General features: G+C 45.2%; 1 protein-coding gene across 3 annotated transcripts in view; it reads left to right on the forward strand.

The window, feature by feature from the left end:
• Window positions 1-17784, forward strand: part of TUBD1 (tubulin delta 1) — a 60827-nt gene extending 43043 nt beyond the window's left edge. For all 3 annotated transcript variants that reach the window (XM_030185877.1, XM_030185878.1, XM_030185879.1), the window contains 3 exons: window positions 8689-8829; window positions 11160-11343; window positions 17614-17784. In XM_030185877.1, the coding sequence (XP_030041737.1) occupies window positions 8689-8829; window positions 11160-11343; window positions 17614-17716 (428 nt within the window). In that variant the 3' untranslated portion in view covers window positions 17717-17784. The remainder of the gene's footprint in view (window positions 1-8688; window positions 8830-11159; window positions 11344-17613) is intronic.
• Window positions 17785-18223: the final 439 nt, after the last annotated feature.

Genomic DNA, 18223 nt, shown 5'->3' on the forward strand with positions numbered 1-18223 from the left:
GGCAGGGGAGGGGGGTTTCTGGACAGGATGACAGTGAGGACAGGAGGGTTTCTGGACATAGGTGGATGGCAGGGGAGGGCAAAGGGGATGGGGGGGTTTCTGCACATAGGTGGATGGCAGGGGGGACAGGAGGGTCGCTGGACATGGGTGGATAGCAGGGGAGGGGGGTTTCTGCACATAGGTGGATGGCAGGGGAGGGCAGGGAGGACAAGAGGGTCACTGAACATGGGTGGATGGCATGGGAGGGGGGGTTCTGGACATAGGTGGATGGCAGGGGAGGGCAAAGGGGATGGGGGGTTTCTGCACATAGGTGGATGGCAGGGGGGACAGGAGGGTCGCTGGACATGGGTGGATGGCAGTTGAGGGGGGTTTCTGCACATAGGTGGATATCCGGCAGGGGAGGGCAGGGAGGACAGGAGGGTCACTGGACATGGGTGGATGGCATGGGAGGGGGGTTTCTGGACATAGGTGGATGGCAGGGGAGGGCAGGGAGGACAGGAGGGTCGCTGGACATGGGTGGATGGCAGGGGAGGGCAGAGGGGACGGGGGGGTTGCTGGACATAGATGGATGGCAGGGGGGACAGGAGGGTCGCTGGACATGGGTGGATGGAGGAGAGAGAAGAAATGCTGGACATGGATGGAGGCGAGGGAAGAGTGAGGAAGGAGATGAGGTGAGGGAAAAGGAAGAGAGGAGAAAAAGTGCACATGGATATAGAAAATAGGCAGAAGCTGGATCCACTGGACAATCAAGTCTGCGGAGGACCCAGCTTTTACTTTCGGATGTAGGGCAAGAAATGAAGAAGAAAGGCGGAAAGTAAAGAAATAAATGGAAAGGAAGCCCTGGAAACGGAGTTAAGAGGACAGATAGCAGCACAATCAGATACTGAGCCAGCATGATCAGAAAAACAAAGTCACCAGACAACAAAGGTAGAAAAAACTATTTTAGTCAGGATTTATTAATTGGAATATGTCAGTTTTTGGAAATGTGCATCTGTGATATTTTTCATGTAAGTTTCAATTTTTGTAGTATTGCTGCATGCTGATTCTGACTTCTTGAGGTTACTTTCCAGTTCAGTATTTTGCCTTCATGTGTTTTTCAAATGTGATCAAGGAAGGTGCAGTATTCTGCTAGCGTATAGTTTGCAGCCATTTTTGTTTTTTTTGTTTTTTTTTCCACTAGGTTGTGCACTGGTGTTTTAGAGCCCGGTGTAATTAAAGTTGGCTTTCCATGCCACGCATAAGGTTGTAGCTCGTCTTGTCCTTGGAATTAGTGCTGTTTATGGTTTCATGATAGCATTTTGCTTATTATTTCAATCAGTTTTTTTGTACAAGTTTAACGTCATTTGTCTTTATTTGAATTTTCATAATTAAAAATATTTTCTAAAAATGGAATAATCTTATCAATGGGGTGGGGCTAGGGTGGGGGCGGAGCCAGGCTGGGGCGGGGCTAGGGTGGGCAGGGCTAGGATGGGGCCCCACCAAATTGGTCTGCATAGGGCCCCGCACTTGCTAAGACTGGCCCTGCAAACAGAAATAAGCAGACCCAAAAGAAAAGGCCAGAAAATTCCAGAACACTATACATAGATGGCCAGCCTCCTTTCTTTGAGTTTTCTTACCACCATTATTCCAGCTTTATTCCCCACCTCAGTATCCTCTGCTTAAGCCTCATCAACTGATAATTCACTTCTTCCATTTGTATCCCCTTAACTGTTCCTTGCTTTTTCTAGCTTCTGCCTCACCTCTTCACTGTAGACAAAGAACAGAAATATTTGTTAAGCAATTCCACCTTATCTTTATCATCTTCTACATATCCCTTCCCCCTTCATCTTTGAGTCTCACAATGCCACTTTTGCACTTCCTTCTATGTCTTAACATATCTAAAAAAAAAAATGGCTTGTCCCCCCCCATTTTACCTTAGGCAATTTTTTCTTCCATTTGCATTTTTGCCTTCCTGACTACCAGCTTCGTGCAGTAGGTTGAGATCCTGGGGAACTGGGTTCAATTCCCACTGCAGCTCCTTGTGACCCTGGGCAAGTCACTTAACCCTCCATTGCCCCAGGTACAAATAACAGTTTGTGAGCCCATTAGGGACAGAAAAGTACCTGCAAAATAATAGTATACATAAACTTGTGGGATGCTTTTAAAGCAATAGTGCTTGGATGCCTGGTTAAAAGGGGGGCAAGGAAGAAGAGATGGAGAAGAAAAAACTTAAAGGGAGATGAAAAATTGTCATACTGATATACCGCCTTTCTTTAGATCAGCATGCCAATTTTTCTTCTCCATTTTAAGTTTTTTTTTCTTCTCTCCATCTCTTCTTCCTTACTCCCCATTTTACCAGGCATCCAAACACCATCACTTTAAGCACATCCCACAATATTCCTAATCCTACTTGCTATTGAACCTCAAATAATTCTCTATACTTTTTTTTCTCTACATCTTGCACTACCACCTTATCTCTGAGTAATGCTTCAATCTTTTTCTATGGCTTGCACTCCTCCCCTCCTCCCCCTTCCTTTTAAGTGATCCACTGGAGTGTCTAGTGGCAGGTTGAAGTCTCTTCCCAAACTCACTTCTCCCACTACAAACCGTTCCAGTTCTCCCTAAACCCCACACAAAGATGTCCCCTTGACCCTGATTCAGTGTATATATAGTCACCAACATCATGAGTAATGTCCTTTACTACCACCCACCTCTGCTCCTTAACAGTCCAGTTCTCCTATATGGTCTTTCCACTCCTGATATACTTCTGCCAGTTCAGGACCTCTCTACTTTCTACAGTGTTCCTCCATTGGACAACCTTTGTAGTGTTCTCCCTTTGTTAGAAATGCTTTCATGTTGCAGAGTTCCTCTTTTCTTGTTTCTTGGGTTCCAGAAGTTGCTCCAAACTGAATTCCTGCTTCTTGCATCACCTTTCTCGCTTCCACTTGCATGCAAATTTTATAAAACTTTCCCCTTACTGTAAATGCCAGGCTGAAGGTGAAAAGCCATTTGTCTGTTTTCTGCCCTCAGTTTGGAAGTTACCGCTTTCAACTCCATATGCCTTTGCAGTGTACTGCCGACAGATCTGCAAACAAGGTCACTTTATGGCCTTCCCACTCCAGTTCTCTCATCTTAGCCATAATTCACTCCTTAGTCCGAATGGACATGCACATTACTATAATCTTTGGTAGATTCAAAAGCAGGGCTCTCAATGCACTCTCTCAAATCTCATTTTGTCCTCTCCTGATGTCCACATGTGTTCTGTATTGCCTGACAGATTTTCTGCATTCATACAGTCTTATACTGCACCTGCTCTGAAATCCCCCTTATCCTCACATTGTGTCTGTGAAATCTATTTTCTAAGTCCTCGGACATGTCTAGCATTTACAGATGATACTGCCCAAGCTTTTACTCAGTCCTTTCTGCAGACCGCCAATCTCCTCTCCCTGCTCCTTCAGTCTGAATTCTGCTTCTCCCATTCTTTGGCCCATCACTGTCCACAAGTCTTGTATGCTGGCCAACAGTTCTCTCTGCATCCATTTTCAGTTCAGTGAAGCACATTTTGAACTCTGGCCTCGATATAAGGGACACTGCATTGTGCTGCATCCCTCCCCATTGCTCTCTTCACTCTCCTCCCAGTGTGTCTGCCACATCTGCATGTCACCCTATTCCCATGGACCACACACTTCTGTATGTCTGTATTTTCTTTTCACTGCCATCTTTGACACTGCAATTCACCTACTGCTGCTCTCTCCAATTTTCTGGACTCTCCAACCCCTTTCGGTGAGTGCTCTACTGGCCGTTTACTTTCCCAGTCACACTGAACACCTAGCTTAGATGTCCATACTGGGCTATGATGTTACTTTCTTTCTCTCCTCTTGTTTTTGTGGACGTGGACAGTGTTCTGCTTCTGTTGGGGTGAGAGTTGCTGTACTAGGGCCACTAAGCCCCTCTTGTTTGGCCCATTCACTGACTCACGTACTGTAAATGTTAACCACATACCACTGTTCAAGTGTTTCTGCCACCAGTGAGTCCAGGAGGCTTTACTTCTGCTGACCTCTGACTCAGGACAGTAGAGTAGAGGAGTAGCCTAATGGTAAATGCAGCAACTGAGATCCTGGGTTCAGCTCCCACTGCAGCTCCTTGTGACCTCTGGCAAGTCACTTAGGGACCCTTTTACAAAGCGGCAGTAAGCCCAACATGGGCTTAGTGCTTGCTAAAAAGAAAGTACCGCAGGGCTACTGCAACAGCCCGGTGGTACTTCCCACCCCCAGCGCACCATCATATCCAGTGCTACAAAAATATTTATTTCCTTAGCGTCCCTCCAGACCGGTCCAGGAACTGACTGGTGGGTTGTGCACACCTTCTTGCAGGCGGAGACTGAGAACTCTGACTCTAGAGAGCCAATAAGAGCCCTGGCCAACTAGCCCTAGATTCAGTATTCTCAGTCTCCGCAGGTGGAAGAAGGTGAGCCCTTCAGTTTCTTCTCAGATTTTTTCGGTCTTTTCCCTTTCTAAGGTAGTTTGTTTAAAAAAAAAATAAAAAAAGAAAGCCTGTTTGATTTACTTCTGTGCCCCGGGGTATTCAGGCTTCTTCTGACAGAGTGCAGTGTACATTTCAGTCTGCTTAGGGGTGTAACACCCAGGGGGGAGGGGGGTACCGGGTCCCTCCCCAGCAAATTGTTCTTATTTTAGGGCTGGGAAGTGCTCAGTCTCTCCGGAGGGAGAATACTGCAGCTGTTGGAGAGGCAGCCACGTTAAAAAAAAAAAAAAAAGGGCAGCGTTTTGTAGTTCCAAAAAAGGAAGGTTCCTTTCGACCGATTTTAGATCTCAAGGCAGTCAATCGGGTGCTCCGGCTCCCCGGTTTTCAGATGGAAACTCTGCGCTCGGTGATAGTGGCTGTCCAGAAAGGAGAGTTTCTGACGGCTCTGGATTTGACAGAAGCCTATCTGCATATTCCAATTCGGCAGGGGCATCAGCGCTTCCTCCTTTTTGCGGTCCTGGGGTAGCATTTTCAGTGTCGGGCGCTCCCCTTCGGTCTAGCCATGGCTCTGCGTACATTCACCAAACTCATGGTAGTAGTCGCAGCGGCTCTCAGAAAGGAAGGCATTTTGGTTCACCCATATTTGGATGATTGGTTGATTCGGGCAAAGTCATACCAGGAGAGCCTTCAAGTCACAAATCGACTGGTTCAGTTTTTGCAGTCCCTCGGATGGGTGGTCAACTCAGCCAAGAGTCGGTTAGTGCCGTCTCAAACCCTGGAGTACTTGGGGGTTTTGTTCGACACGGTGGGTGGTCGCATATTTCTTCCTCAAGCAAGAATTTTCAAGATCCAGTCTCAGGTTCAGGCCTTGTTGCGCAGGCGGGTCCCTTGTGCTCAGGATTATTTTCAGGTATTGGGCTTGATGGCATCTCTCCTGTCCAGGTGGTCTCCTCAGATGGACTTATTGCATGTGAGGTTGCCTCTGCAGATGCCAGAGCGCAGCAGCTTGCTTTGGTGGTTGAGGGCATCCAGTCTGACCAAAGGCATGCCATTGGATCCGCCCAGCTGGACAGTAATAACTACGGATGCCAGTCTCAAGGGCTGGGGTGCTCACTGCCTGAGACAGTTTGCTCGAGGTCTGTGGTCTCCTCCGGAGACGTCCTTATCGATCAACCTCCTGGAAACCAGGGCGATCAGTCTAGCTCTGGAGGCATATTCTCCTCTAATAAAAGGAACGTCTGTTCGCATTATTTTGGACAATGTGACAGCGGTGGCATATGTCAACCGGCAGGGAAGAACGAGGAGTCGGCTCTCGGTGCCGCAAGTGGCAGGAACGGAGAACGTGCAAGCAGATTTTCTCAGTCGGCACATCCTAGACCCCAGAGAGTGGGCTCTTGGATCCTCAGGCTTTTCAAGTGATAGTAGATCAGTGGGGGTGGCCAGTCATGGATCTCTTACCTTGGCGTTGACATGAGTGGCTAAGTCACTTCTTCAGTCGCAGAATAGATACGCGAGTGGATGGAGTAGATGCTCTTCTTCAGCCATGGCCTCTGGGTCTTCTCTGTGTTTCCTCCGTGGCCTCTTCCTGGGAAGACTTATCCAGCACATTGAGGCGCATGCAGGATAGGTGATACTGGTAGCTCCAGATTGGCCTCACAGGCCCTGGTACGCAGATCTCTTGCGCCTTCTACCTGCTCCTCCATTCCGGCTGCCAGAGCACCCCAGCCTGCTCGTTCAGTGGCCCATTCTCCATCCAGCTGATTTTGTCTTGTGGCCTGGCTCTTGAGAGCACGATTGATGAAGAGGGGTTACTAGAGAGCACGATTGATGAAGAGGGGTTACTCTTAGAAAGTCATCTCTACCATGCTTTGTTCCTGCCTCTAAATTATGTCAGAATTGGGCGGATATTTGAGGCCTGATGCGCTGACATTTCTCCTTTACGAGCCTTGGTGCCGGAGTTGTTGAATTTTTTTACAGCATGGCTTTAACGGCTTGGCTCTTGCTTCCCTTAAGGTTCAAGTCACGGCTTTATCGTGTTTTCGGGGTTGTGTTCAGGACAAGTCCTTGGCTAGTCTTCTGGATGTTTCTCATTTTTTTGAAAGGGGTAGGTCTACTGCGGCCTCCCTCGAGAGTTATTTTTCCGGCTTGGGACCTTAATATGGTCTTGTCAGTTCTTACTAGGCCTCCCTTCAAACCTTTGGCTGCTTGTTTTCTTAAGGACTTAACGCTCAAGACGGTGTTTTTGGTGGCCATTGCCTCGGCCAGACGTGTGTCAGAGTTACAGGCTGTTTCTTGTAGGTCGCCGTTTTTGGAGTTTTCTAAGGAGCGTGTGGTGTTGCGTCCGGTTCCTTCTTTCCTTCCTAAAGTTGCCTCCCGTTTTCATGTCTCTCAGTCTGTGGTTTTGCCAGTCTTAGGTTCTTCCTCGGGTTCGAAAGAACAGCGTAGGCTGCGGTCTCTTGATGTCAGAAGGGTACTTAGGCAATATCTGAAAGTTTTGGAAGATTTCAGGTGTTCAGACCATCTGTTTCTCCTTATGGGGGGTTCCCGTAAGGGGCTAGCAGCTTCTAAACTGACTCTATCTAGGTGGTTGAAGGAAATGATATAGAGTCCACGTATCTTCTGTCAGGTAAGCAAGTTCCGCAAGGGATCAAGGCTCATTCTACTAGGGGGCAAGCGGCTTCTTGGGCGGAACGTTTCTTAGTTCCTCCTTTGGACGTTTGTAAGGCGGCAACGTGGTCTTCTTTGCATTTGTTCTCGAAGCATTACAGATTGGATGTGCAGTGCCATCAGGAAGCGGTTTTTGGGGCAAGGGTTCTCATGGCAGGATTGCTGGGGTCCCTCCCTTAAGATTACTGCTTTATTACTTCCCACCAGTCAGTTCCTGGACTGGTCCGGAGGGACGCTAAGGAAGGAGAAATTAGATCTTACCTGCTAATTTGCTTTTCTTTATTCCCTCCGGACCGATCCAGGTCCCGCCCATGTCTGTGTAAATAGTATGAAAGAATGTGTTCTTATTGTTTGGGTAAGGTTTTGGTTCAAGTTTAGAGCTGCTTTGTGGTTGGCGATACTGCAAAACTTGAAAAAAAATAAGAAATACATAAAGTATTGAATTAATTCCTACAGAGGTTGACAAAGTACCTCTACGAGAGAGGGCTGTACTTTGTCCAATTTATTCTTTGGCTGACCGGCACGGCGGTGTCGCTATCTTGCCGTTGTTTCATTATAATTTCCATGGAAGGGCTGCTCAGATACCCGGTGGCACAGAAGGCGTTTTTTCTCTCTTGACCCTTCTCCTGCTTTGTTACTTATATACTGAATCTAGGGCTAGTTGGCCAGGGCTCTTATTGGCTCTCTAGAGTCAGAGTCCTGAGTCTCCACCTGCTGGAAGGCGTGCACAACTCACCAGTCAGTTCCTGGACCGGTCCGGAGGGACTAAAGGAAAGCAAATTAGCAGGTAAGATCTAATTTCTCCTTATGTAGCGCCGGTGTGCACCCAGCAGTAATCACTCCCAGGTTAGCGCTGGAGCCCTTACCGCCACCTCAATGGGCGGTGGTAAGGGCTCCCCCTGAAGTGGCCCCGTGGCAAGTGCTTCACTTGCCGCACAGCCATTTCTTAAAAAAAAAAAAAGAAAGACCTACCTTTTACCCGCTGCGGTAAAAGGGGGCCTTGGTGCATGTCAAAAACACACTTCAACACCAGCGCAGGCCCCCTTTTGCTGCAGCTTGGTAAAAGGGGTCCTTAATCCTCCATTGCCCCAGGTACAAAGACTTAGATTGTGAGCCCACTTAGGACAGAAAAAGCACCGGCATATAATATGTACAGTGCTGCGTACGTCTAGTAGTACTGTAGAAATGATTATTAGTAGTACAATGTGTAACCTGCAGCAGACTAGTGAGCATTGTTCTGGTTTCATGGTTGTTTAGCCCTTTTCTTTTAAATGTTTATAGTGCTGCATACTGGCAAAGTGTAGGGAAAAAACCCCAAGACTTCCTACATTACATTTCTACTCAGTCCATTAGTTGCAGCTGGAATAGTGATATAATATTTACACATTAGAAGGACAGAATTGAAAAAGTATATTTTAAGTAAACTGTTATAATTTATGAGTGTTATGAACAGGAAACATATCTTGGTCCAATACAAAAGAAAAATATTCCAATAATATGTAAAATGGCCTTATCTTTCTGTTGATTTTGTTTAAATTTAACACACTCGCTTATGTTTAGGTATTGATTGGCAGGTACGCTCGCCCTCCTCATGGGTCCCTGCAGCACAGAAAGTATCTGTAATAAAGGAAATGAATTTTAACACTTCTGTTGCTAACCTGGTTGTCCTCCGAGGAAAAGAAGTACATACTTCAAGAGTAGGTGAGGTAAAATCCTTCATTCTATCCATATGAACTTTTGTTTGGCTAGGATTTGCTGGTGGATAGGAAGATTCAGAAATCCGTTGCAGCTCTCTGTTCTTTAATTTCTTTGGCATTTAGTCACTGTCTTGGTCTTGAGCCTATGTCACGATAAAGGCAGTAAATTAAACACAAAAGGATATTGAAGCCAGAGTGAAATAGTGCATTTCCCCTTCCTCGTCAGTAGGGTGGTAGGAGCCATGTGTATGGGTGGGGGAAGCATATGTGATCTGTTTGTGACTGATGTTGTATGTCTATAAACAGTGTAGTGTGTGATATGTTGGGGATTTGTATGGGGGGGGGTGTTGGGGGGAGGTACAACAAGTTGTTAGAAATTGTGGTGTGGTGTGGTATAGTGTAGTGTGGAATTGTGTGTTTCAGGATGTTTTTTTATGCCTCTTTTCGCCTCACGCATTCCTTCCCCCTTGTACTCACACTCCCTCCCCCAAGCTTCTTCACTTTTTCTGCAGCTCAGTCAGCAACTCTTACACCAGTGAGAATTGGGTACCCACTGGCAATAACTGCTCCTGTCCTCACCACAGTTGACTGACTGGCTGGCTGGCTCCACTTCTCATGTCTTTGTCTTGTCTGTAGCAAACCTCTTTTTGATGTGCCACTGAGGTTGAAGCTCCCCAAAGCCAATAGCACAAGAAGAAGTGTGCTGCCACAGAGGTGAACATGTGAGCAGGGTTTGGGGGTCCACATGGCATGCTGCTTATGTTGTCATTGTGCTGGCATGCATCTTCTTTTCTGAAATGTGGCTTCCACTACAATAGACTTCTGATTCTTGAATTGTAACAATTTTCTCCCCACTTGCTCATCTTTGGGTGGCAGAGGCTGACTACCTCGCCATCCCACTGCTTCTTCTCAACTCCTGCTCTTCTTTAGATAGAGGTTTAGACCTATATGTATGGATGGACAGCAGGGGCGTAGCCAGACTTCGGCGGGAGGGGGATCCAGAGCCCAAGGTGAGGGGGCACCTTTTGGCCCCCTGCCCCGCCGCCATTGCCCCCTCCCGCCGCCATCAGTGGCGTAGCTACATGGGGCCTGGACCCCCCCCCCCCCGGCCGTCAACCTGCCGTTGCCTAACTTTGCTGGCGGGGGACCCCCAACCCCCGCCAGCCGAGGTCCTCTTCTCCTCTCAAAAGGCTTCCTTCTGTTTCTGACATCTGCAGGACGTCCAGGCCCCCCAGGCCCCACGTACCTACGCCACTGATGGACAGACAGATATACAGATTAACAGAACCTTCCCAAAAGACACCATTACTTGAGCGAACTGCACTGAAAAATATGTGCCAATGAATAGATAATCCCAGAAGTTTAACAGAATATTTTTTAGGTAGACTATAGAGACTCCATGAGGCCTCATAGTGCAATCAGTAGATCACTTGCCTACTGCTCCCATGACCTGAAACTGAATTCCTTACTGAGAGTTTTGTCAGGTATCTGGCCATCCATTTTTAGTCGGTAAATGAGCGCATGGCCTTAGCTGGGGTAAAGATGACTGAAGATGGCAATGGCAAACTATCCCACTAATAGTCTGCGAGAAACCATCATGGAAGTGCCGGCCCCTATAACTCATTTGCAACTTGGTACTTGCATACAGGGGACTATTTTTACCTTACCTATAGAGACCCCATGGCAGTACTGTACACTGCTACGTGAAGGACCAGTTTTGATTCCCAGTTCATATCTTCTGTTCCCAGAGCAGGGTGGGGCTCGAGATACTGTAGATGCAGTGTACATAGTTCCCAGTAGAAAGAGAACCTAGTCATTGTGCAGTGGTGACACCAAGCAGTTTGGATTGTGAAGGTATGGTTGTGAAAGAAGCCATTGTGCATAGCCCTCTTTTAGGACTGTTACTGCACTAGACTAACAGAAAACTTCCCAGGTGGTTGTGAATGAAGGCTTATAGTGCTGGATTTCAGTTCTTCCCAACTGAATTAGAAGCTTGAATGAGCAGGATTTCTACCAGAACATACACAAACAAAGTTATTGCTGCCTCAAAGCAGGTGTAACTTTCTGTGAGAGCTTCTGGGTAGGCCCTTTTAATTTAATTAACATGTGTTGCCTTTATAAGATAGGTGCAGCATGTGTGTCTATATGCCTTCACAGCCAAGATGCCCCGTTATACAATTACTCTCTCTACGTATAAGGACTTAGTTGTGATTATAAAAAGAGAGAAAAATGCTTGTATTTCTGTAAATGTCAGTTGGAATGTGGTGGTAATAGCTGCATACCATTCAGGATGTCATTGGAATACTGACGATTTGCACTGTTCACCCACTGCAGATGCTTTCAAAGATCCACTGTTGTATACATCTTGGTTAACTCCTGCTGATGCCTTCAGTATTTGGACAACACCTAGAGTCTTTAACAAGTATGAGAAGTCTGCCACTTTGGTTAGTAACAGCCAGTTCTTGCTAAAACCACTGGACACCATCGTGGGAAAAGCTTGGAATATGTTTGCCTCAAAGTAAGTGACGACAGTGATTTCAGAAATAGTAATACTCCCCTTCCCCCCCCCCCCCCCCCCCCCAAAAAAAAAAAAAAAAAAAATTTATATATATATATATATATTGTAAGGTCTCCACCACCGGGAGACTTTTGCGTCCATCGGCCCTTTAGCTGAGCTGTGTGCTGTAATCCACTGCTAAAGAGCACACGGCAATCCAGAAGGTCAGATTATATACTTTATTGTAATCCCTTTGTGTCATCTGCTCCTCCAAAGGTAGTTCCCACCACAGCATTTCTCAAGAAGCATAGCAGTTCAACAGCATAGTATTCAAAACAAAACAAAAAAAACAAAAGGTTCCAAAATCTCAGCAGTTCATATAAAGCAGTTATGCAAATCAATTCTTCAAAGTAGCTCAAAAAGGGCTCGGACTCCCAGCAGTTCATGTATAGCAGGTATGCAAAGTAATTCTCCAAACACGGTAGCTCCAGAAAGGGTTCAAACCCTCCCCAGCAGTTCATGTCAGCAGTTAGGCAAAACAATTCCCCAAACACAGCAGTTCAGAAAGGGTTCAAACTCCCAGCAGTTCATGTATAGCAGTTATACCCAAAACCACCACTCTTCCTCTCTCCCTTTCAAAAGAAATCAACCTAGGGACAGTAGCAAGGGTCCCTCCCCAACCAGGCCAGCATTATACCCTGACCACCACCCGCATGACCGTTCCGTGGTAAAACTGTTCTCTCAGCTCGCCTCGTGGGATAGCCACCTTTTTTTCCCTTCTTCTACCAGGCTCTCCTCCCGAGCAGCCCTCTCCTGTTTCACCTCCTTTCTTTCCAGTTTATTTATTTGTTACATTTGTATCACACATTTTCCCACCTATTTGTAGGCTCAATGTGGCTTACATAGTACCGGAGAGGCCTTTTCAGGCTCCGGTGTGAACAAATACAGGGTGATGTTGTGGTAAGATCGAGTTCATGTGGCTACATTAGGGAATCGGAGAACGGGAGAGTTGTGTTATGTCCATTATGTGCTTTAGTTTGATTGTGTTGCAGAGATTAGGCATATAAGTTGGATTGGTAGGGTATGCCTTTTTAAACAGGTTGGTTTTTAGTGATTTCCAGAAGTTTAGGTGGTCGTACGTCGTTTTCAAGGCTTTTGATAATGTGTTCCACAGTTGTGTGCTTATGTAGGAAAAACTAGATGCGTAAGTTGTTTCATATTTAAGTCCTTTGCAGCTTGTAGTGCAGATTTAGATAAGATCGTGTTGATTCGGATGTATTTCTAATTGGTAAGTCGATCAAGTCTGTCATGTAACTTGGGGCTTCTCCGTAGATGATTTTGTCAGAGTCAGAGCAGCAATCTCCATCGGCTTCTCTTGCTCTAGTTCCTCCCCACACCCATTGCTCAGCTGCTATCCATTTGCTTGATTAGGCAGGTTCAGAACTCCTTCCCTCATCCTGGCTCTCTGGGACAGGTTTTTGCAACTCCCTTCTCGTGCCCTTCTCCTGACCTCCTATGGGGGCTGTTGGGGATTGAAGTCCCTGTTTCTACCCTGGGACCTACTCGGGCTGCTGGGAATATATATATTGTACATAGATTGAAAGTAAGATCTGCATAGACATTCTTGCATTTGGCAATAATAATTGGCATTGTCTGATTGAAGGCATATCTTTTATGTAAACAGGATCCTTTATTCTTAGCAAACACTAAGTCCTGTTCAGATTTTGTGTCTCAGCTCAGTTTTCAGTTCTCTATCTCCACCTGCTGATTGATAGACACATCTCGCTTTGCATCCATGCCAGCTTCTCAGTATTTTCTATCTCCAGCAGGTAAATGGACACACTTGTCAGCCTCTGAGTGATTGGCTCCTGGTCCAGTTGGACCCCAGGTTGAGCTTTAGGGTTGCTTGAGTCTGCAGAGTCATATCTGGAGGTCTTCAGATCCCTGTCTCTGGTGCCCTATGAATTTACTTCTTCCCTCTCTTCACTTCTCCCCTGTTTACTGTGGAGCTCTCCTTTTCCAGCACAACAACCTTTAAAAAAAAAAAAAAAAGAAGAAGGAAAGACATTTGCTGGAGAACATGGGACAGAGTATCAATCCTGAGCCTTTCGTATCCGTGGTAAGACTTGTGGAGATGGTGAGTTGGGGGGAGCAGCCGGCAATGGTAGGTCCAACTAAAGTTTTTTTTTTTTTTTTTTTTTTTTTAATTATTTATCAATTTCAAGTTTTACAAGCATTTTCCATCTTGAGTAAGAAAAACAGTACATAAATTCAAAGTGGTAAATCCATAGGAAAATAAAAGAAAAATTATACAGCTTGTATTAGACCACAGTAAGAGTGGGGTTGGAGCCTTCACATACTCAGGAGATGAGATTCAAAAACATATTTTAAATAAGCACAGCTTAGCAAAATTAAACCATTTATTCCTATTCTGTCTCTCTGATCTAATGCTCAAGGCTAATCATTACTGCCTAGTCTCAGCATGTATTAAATTATCTTTTTCTGAGTAATAAATTGTTTTAAATGTTCAGGAATTAAAAAAATATATTTAACCCCTAAGTATTTGATGCTACATTTACACAGGTAATTCAGGTTGAATGACGCTCCCAGGGCTAAAGTTGCAGATCGCAGTGCCAAAAACTCTTTTCTCCTAACTTGAGTCTGCTTAGTAACATCTGGGAACACCCAGATTTTTCCCATAAAATGGGGTTTGTAAGTTCCTCAATGCAAGTTTCCTAACAGATTCCAAGTCTTGGTGAAATATAAATGATACCAAGAGAGTTTGGTGCTCAGTTATTTCTGTTAATGAAGATTCTAATAGATCTGATACATTAAGATCACGTTGCTCCTGTTGAATGTTTTTTTTTCACCTTTTTTACTGGAAGGTAGTATATTTTATTCAACGGAGGTATGTTATCTTCAGAAAATTTCAAGTTCTCTATTAGATATCTTTTAAAAATTTCCAGTGGAGTGTAGATTGGAGTCCTAGGAAAGTTCAATAAACGGAGGTTTAACCTCCTATTAAAATGTTCAAAATATTCCAATCTACTACGTATCAGAGTGTTATCTTGTATGTATCAGTTTTACAGTGATTTCCTTCAACTTAATATTTTCATCAGATAAATGGTTTATCTTATCTGTAACATCACTTTTCATCGTGGCAAAAGCAGAAGATAGAATCTCTTGTGAATAATGTTCAGACTTTATCTTACTTGTTGATGACAAGACAGTCTGGAGTGTATCCCCCATATTGCCTCAAGCGTTACTGGCGCTGTTTGAGCCTTAGATGGTAAAAGGACCTCGGCTGGAGACTCCACAATAGGACCCAGTTGAGACACCGCTCCTCCGTCTTCGCCGGATTGTGGTTCACCTCTATGGCTGGCCCCAGCCAGTTGCGGCGGTGGAGAACGCTTCGGGGGGGGGGGGGGGGGGACAACGAAATGTCCTGTCCCTGGAGCTCAGCTTCTCCTTGTGCTTGTAGCTCAGCAGGACCTTCCAACGCTATCAAATTGGTTCTCGCGAGAAATCCTTCGATCGTTTGTTGGGTCAGTGTAGATGTAAGAACCGGCTGGGCTCCGGTTCTAATAAATGCCTTTCTCTTTGTATGAGGCATGTATAAGTAGAAAATATTTCTAATCTAGAGGAAAAAAATTTGAGAGAGATTTTATCTCCAGCAAACTTCTCGAGGTCACTCGCGGTATGATGTTGCTGCCGCCATCTTGCTCCGCCCCCCTGTCCGACTAAAGTTTGACTCGGAAACACTTGGAGGTCTGCAAGATCTACTTGATGCAGAGGAGGGATCCTGATGCCACTTGGGACATGTTGTGCTGCGCTTCTGACAGTCAGGGTGAGTGGTGACTCCCGCGGAGGCAGATAAGCTATGTTCTCAGTGTGGCACCTGCCAGCCAGCATCAGGGCCTTACATGGGTGCAACCCGGGAATCCCATGAGATATAGAGGGAATGGTCGGTAGCAGCACATCTTTGGATTTGGCACAGCATCTGCTGGGGTTTTCAGGCTGTCCGGCATGTCTGGTGTACAGTTTGATGCAGGAGAGCACAGAAACAGGCGCCATTTTGTCAAGGCCGACTGGCACTGAGGAGCAGCCTCTGATCACACGGGGAGCACAGCCACCATGTTATAGCCTCCGAGTCTGACAGAATATTCAGCTGCATCAGGATCTTTGTTTTCTCTGGAGTTTATATTGTTCTTACACCAGGCCTATTTACTGAAGCAGGGACAGTCAGAGTTGCTGTAAGATGTTTCAGTTTCTGTCCCCACTGCCCTTCCAGCAGCTAAGAGAACTTGTTTAGACCTCCAGGAGTGGAAAGATGCATGTCTCTGCTTCTCCTTCCTTATCTGATGTGGCCTTTAGAGGAAGGAGATGATCCGAAAGTACTGAGGTTGCTTCATAAAGAGAAGTGTTCTCTTTATGAAGCAACCTCAGTACTGAAACTAAATGCAGAAAAAACTCAATGCCTGATACTTACCTCCCAATACAACACGAATGAGTTTACTGCCATAAATACACCTAACCTAAACCTTCCAATCTCAGAAACGCTAAAAATCCTTGGAGTTACTATCGACAGCCACCTAACACTCGAAACCCATGCAAACAACACAACCAACAAGATGTTCTACTGCATGTGGAAACTGAAAAGAATTAGACCATTCTTCCCAAGATCAGTCTTCCGCAGCCTAGTACAATCCCTCGTACTCAGCCATCTGGATTACTGCAACTCACTGTACGCGGGCTGCAAAGAGCAAATCCTAAAGAAACTTCAAACAGCCCAGAATACAGCAGCCAGACTTATCTTCGGAAAACCTAAATATGAAAGTGCAAAACCCTTACGAGAGAAGCTACACTGGCTCCCACTCAAGGAACGCATTACTTTTAAAGTATGCACACTAGTCCACAAAATCATTCATGGCGAAGCCCCAGCCTACATGTCTGAGTTAATCGACTTACCACCCAGAAATGCAAAAAGATCATCCCGAACTTTCCTCAACCTCCACTTCCCTAACTGCAAGGGCCTGAAATACAAGACACTGCATGCATCAACCTTTTCTTACATGAGCACGCAGTTCTGGAACAAACTGCCACGGAACCTGAAAACGATACAAACCAACTTCCGTAAGTCACTGAAGACACATCTTTTTGATAAAATTTACGGAAAGAACCAAAACACATAAAGCTCACACGTACTGTTCAGTAATACATCAATACATCCACTTATGAATTCACAACCTCCTAATCTCACCACACTCATACCTTTACTCACAGAAAAATGTATACCATATGCTTCATATAGCGCCCCTTAATTTCCCGTTCTCTCCTTCCAATGTCTCATTTCTCTCATTTTTCCTTTCAATTAATTTATTCCTTATCGAATTTGACTTTATCTCGCTTACCCTTCACAATGTAATCCATAACCTGAATTGTAACAAAGTGTATTTCCATTATTCATAATGTATTGGAAGCCACACTGAGCCCGCAAAAAGGTGGGAAAATGAAGGATACAAATGCAATAAATAAATAAATAAGGAGATGATCCGAAAGTACTGAGGTTGCTTCATAAAGAGAAGTGCAATACTCTTATTTCTGAGGCACTGGCAGTGTTTTCCATTGAGGAGCCTTCTGCTTCGGTGGCAGGAGTTCCATCATGAGGGGGTTTGGGGGTCCTTCTGAGGCCTTCCTAATGAATCCAGATAGTCAGGACCTGATTACAGCAGATTCAGTGTCAATGGATACAGGACTGAGATTGGGGAAGAACCATGGCTCACCTCTGCCCATTAATTCTGAAGGAGAAAGATAATGTGCAGCTTCCCAGGGTGAGCTCCCAGGTTACAGCAGTGACTAAGAAGACTACCTTGCCAGTGGAAGGGGGCATTACCCTAAATGACCTTTGAAGTGGCCTCCAAGTGACAGTGCTGCCCCCTCCCCCACAGTTTCTGTAAGCAGTCATCTGGCCTTTAGTCAGGGCCATTGTTCCCTAGTGGAGGTGTACCTGGGGCAGTGTGAGCCTGCTTTCCACAAAGTGCTTGGGGGGATCAGGCTGATACAGGACCTCTGTCTTAAGATAATCATTTTAATCATCTGTTTGAAAACTATTCCTTTCTGTTCTACTTCTCTAGACTCTTTCTGTATTTAAGAACAAAAAAAGAGAAAAAAATGTTTCAAACTTTGCAGGATAACTGACCAACTTTCTGACATGTACAAATTATTCCTTTGCCCTGGTGTTTTCACTAAAGATTTGTCTTTTTTTTTTTTATCCCCCCCCCCCCCCTTTAGGGCTTATGTTCACCAGTACACAAAGTTTGGAATAGAAGAGGAAGATTTCCTAAACAGTTTTACTGCTCTGGAGCAGATTATTTCTATTTACTCTACCCTCTGACTATGTATTACTTATGACCAGATGATGTTGCCAGGATAGAAGGTTTGCTGTGAAAGATTTAAAAAAAATAGATGGCCCTGTCTTAAAACCCCTGGCCTCTACTACCAACAAAATATACTTTGTGAACTAGAGTTCGGGCACTGCTGAAAATACTTTTGAGTTGTTACTGCAGCAAATGGAATGGGTGCTGAGAGGATCTTCCCACCCACTGAAATCTCCCCTGAATTAAGAAAAAAAGGTGCATATCTGAAGAGCTACTGAATCTTTTAAGAGATGGTGAGGCTTTAGGAATGGCGCTACAGTTGAATGTCCATGTCGTGCTAACGTGTATCAAATTAAATGCTATATATGAGAATATTTGTATATTAAACTATATTTTTCTGAACTTAAAGCTTATGCTCTTAGCTATGTGTTTTGGATTACCTTCATGTTTGTTTCCTGATTCCTTCCTTGTTAGAAGAAATAGCAAGACAGTTATCTTACTGAAGATGGTATATTCTTTCATGT

The sequence above is a fragment of the Microcaecilia unicolor genome, chromosome 13 (genome assembly GCF_901765095.1).
Source record: "Microcaecilia unicolor chromosome 13, aMicUni1.1, whole genome shotgun sequence".
NCBI classification, from domain to species: Eukaryota; Metazoa; Chordata; class Amphibia; order Gymnophiona; family Siphonopidae; genus Microcaecilia; species Microcaecilia unicolor.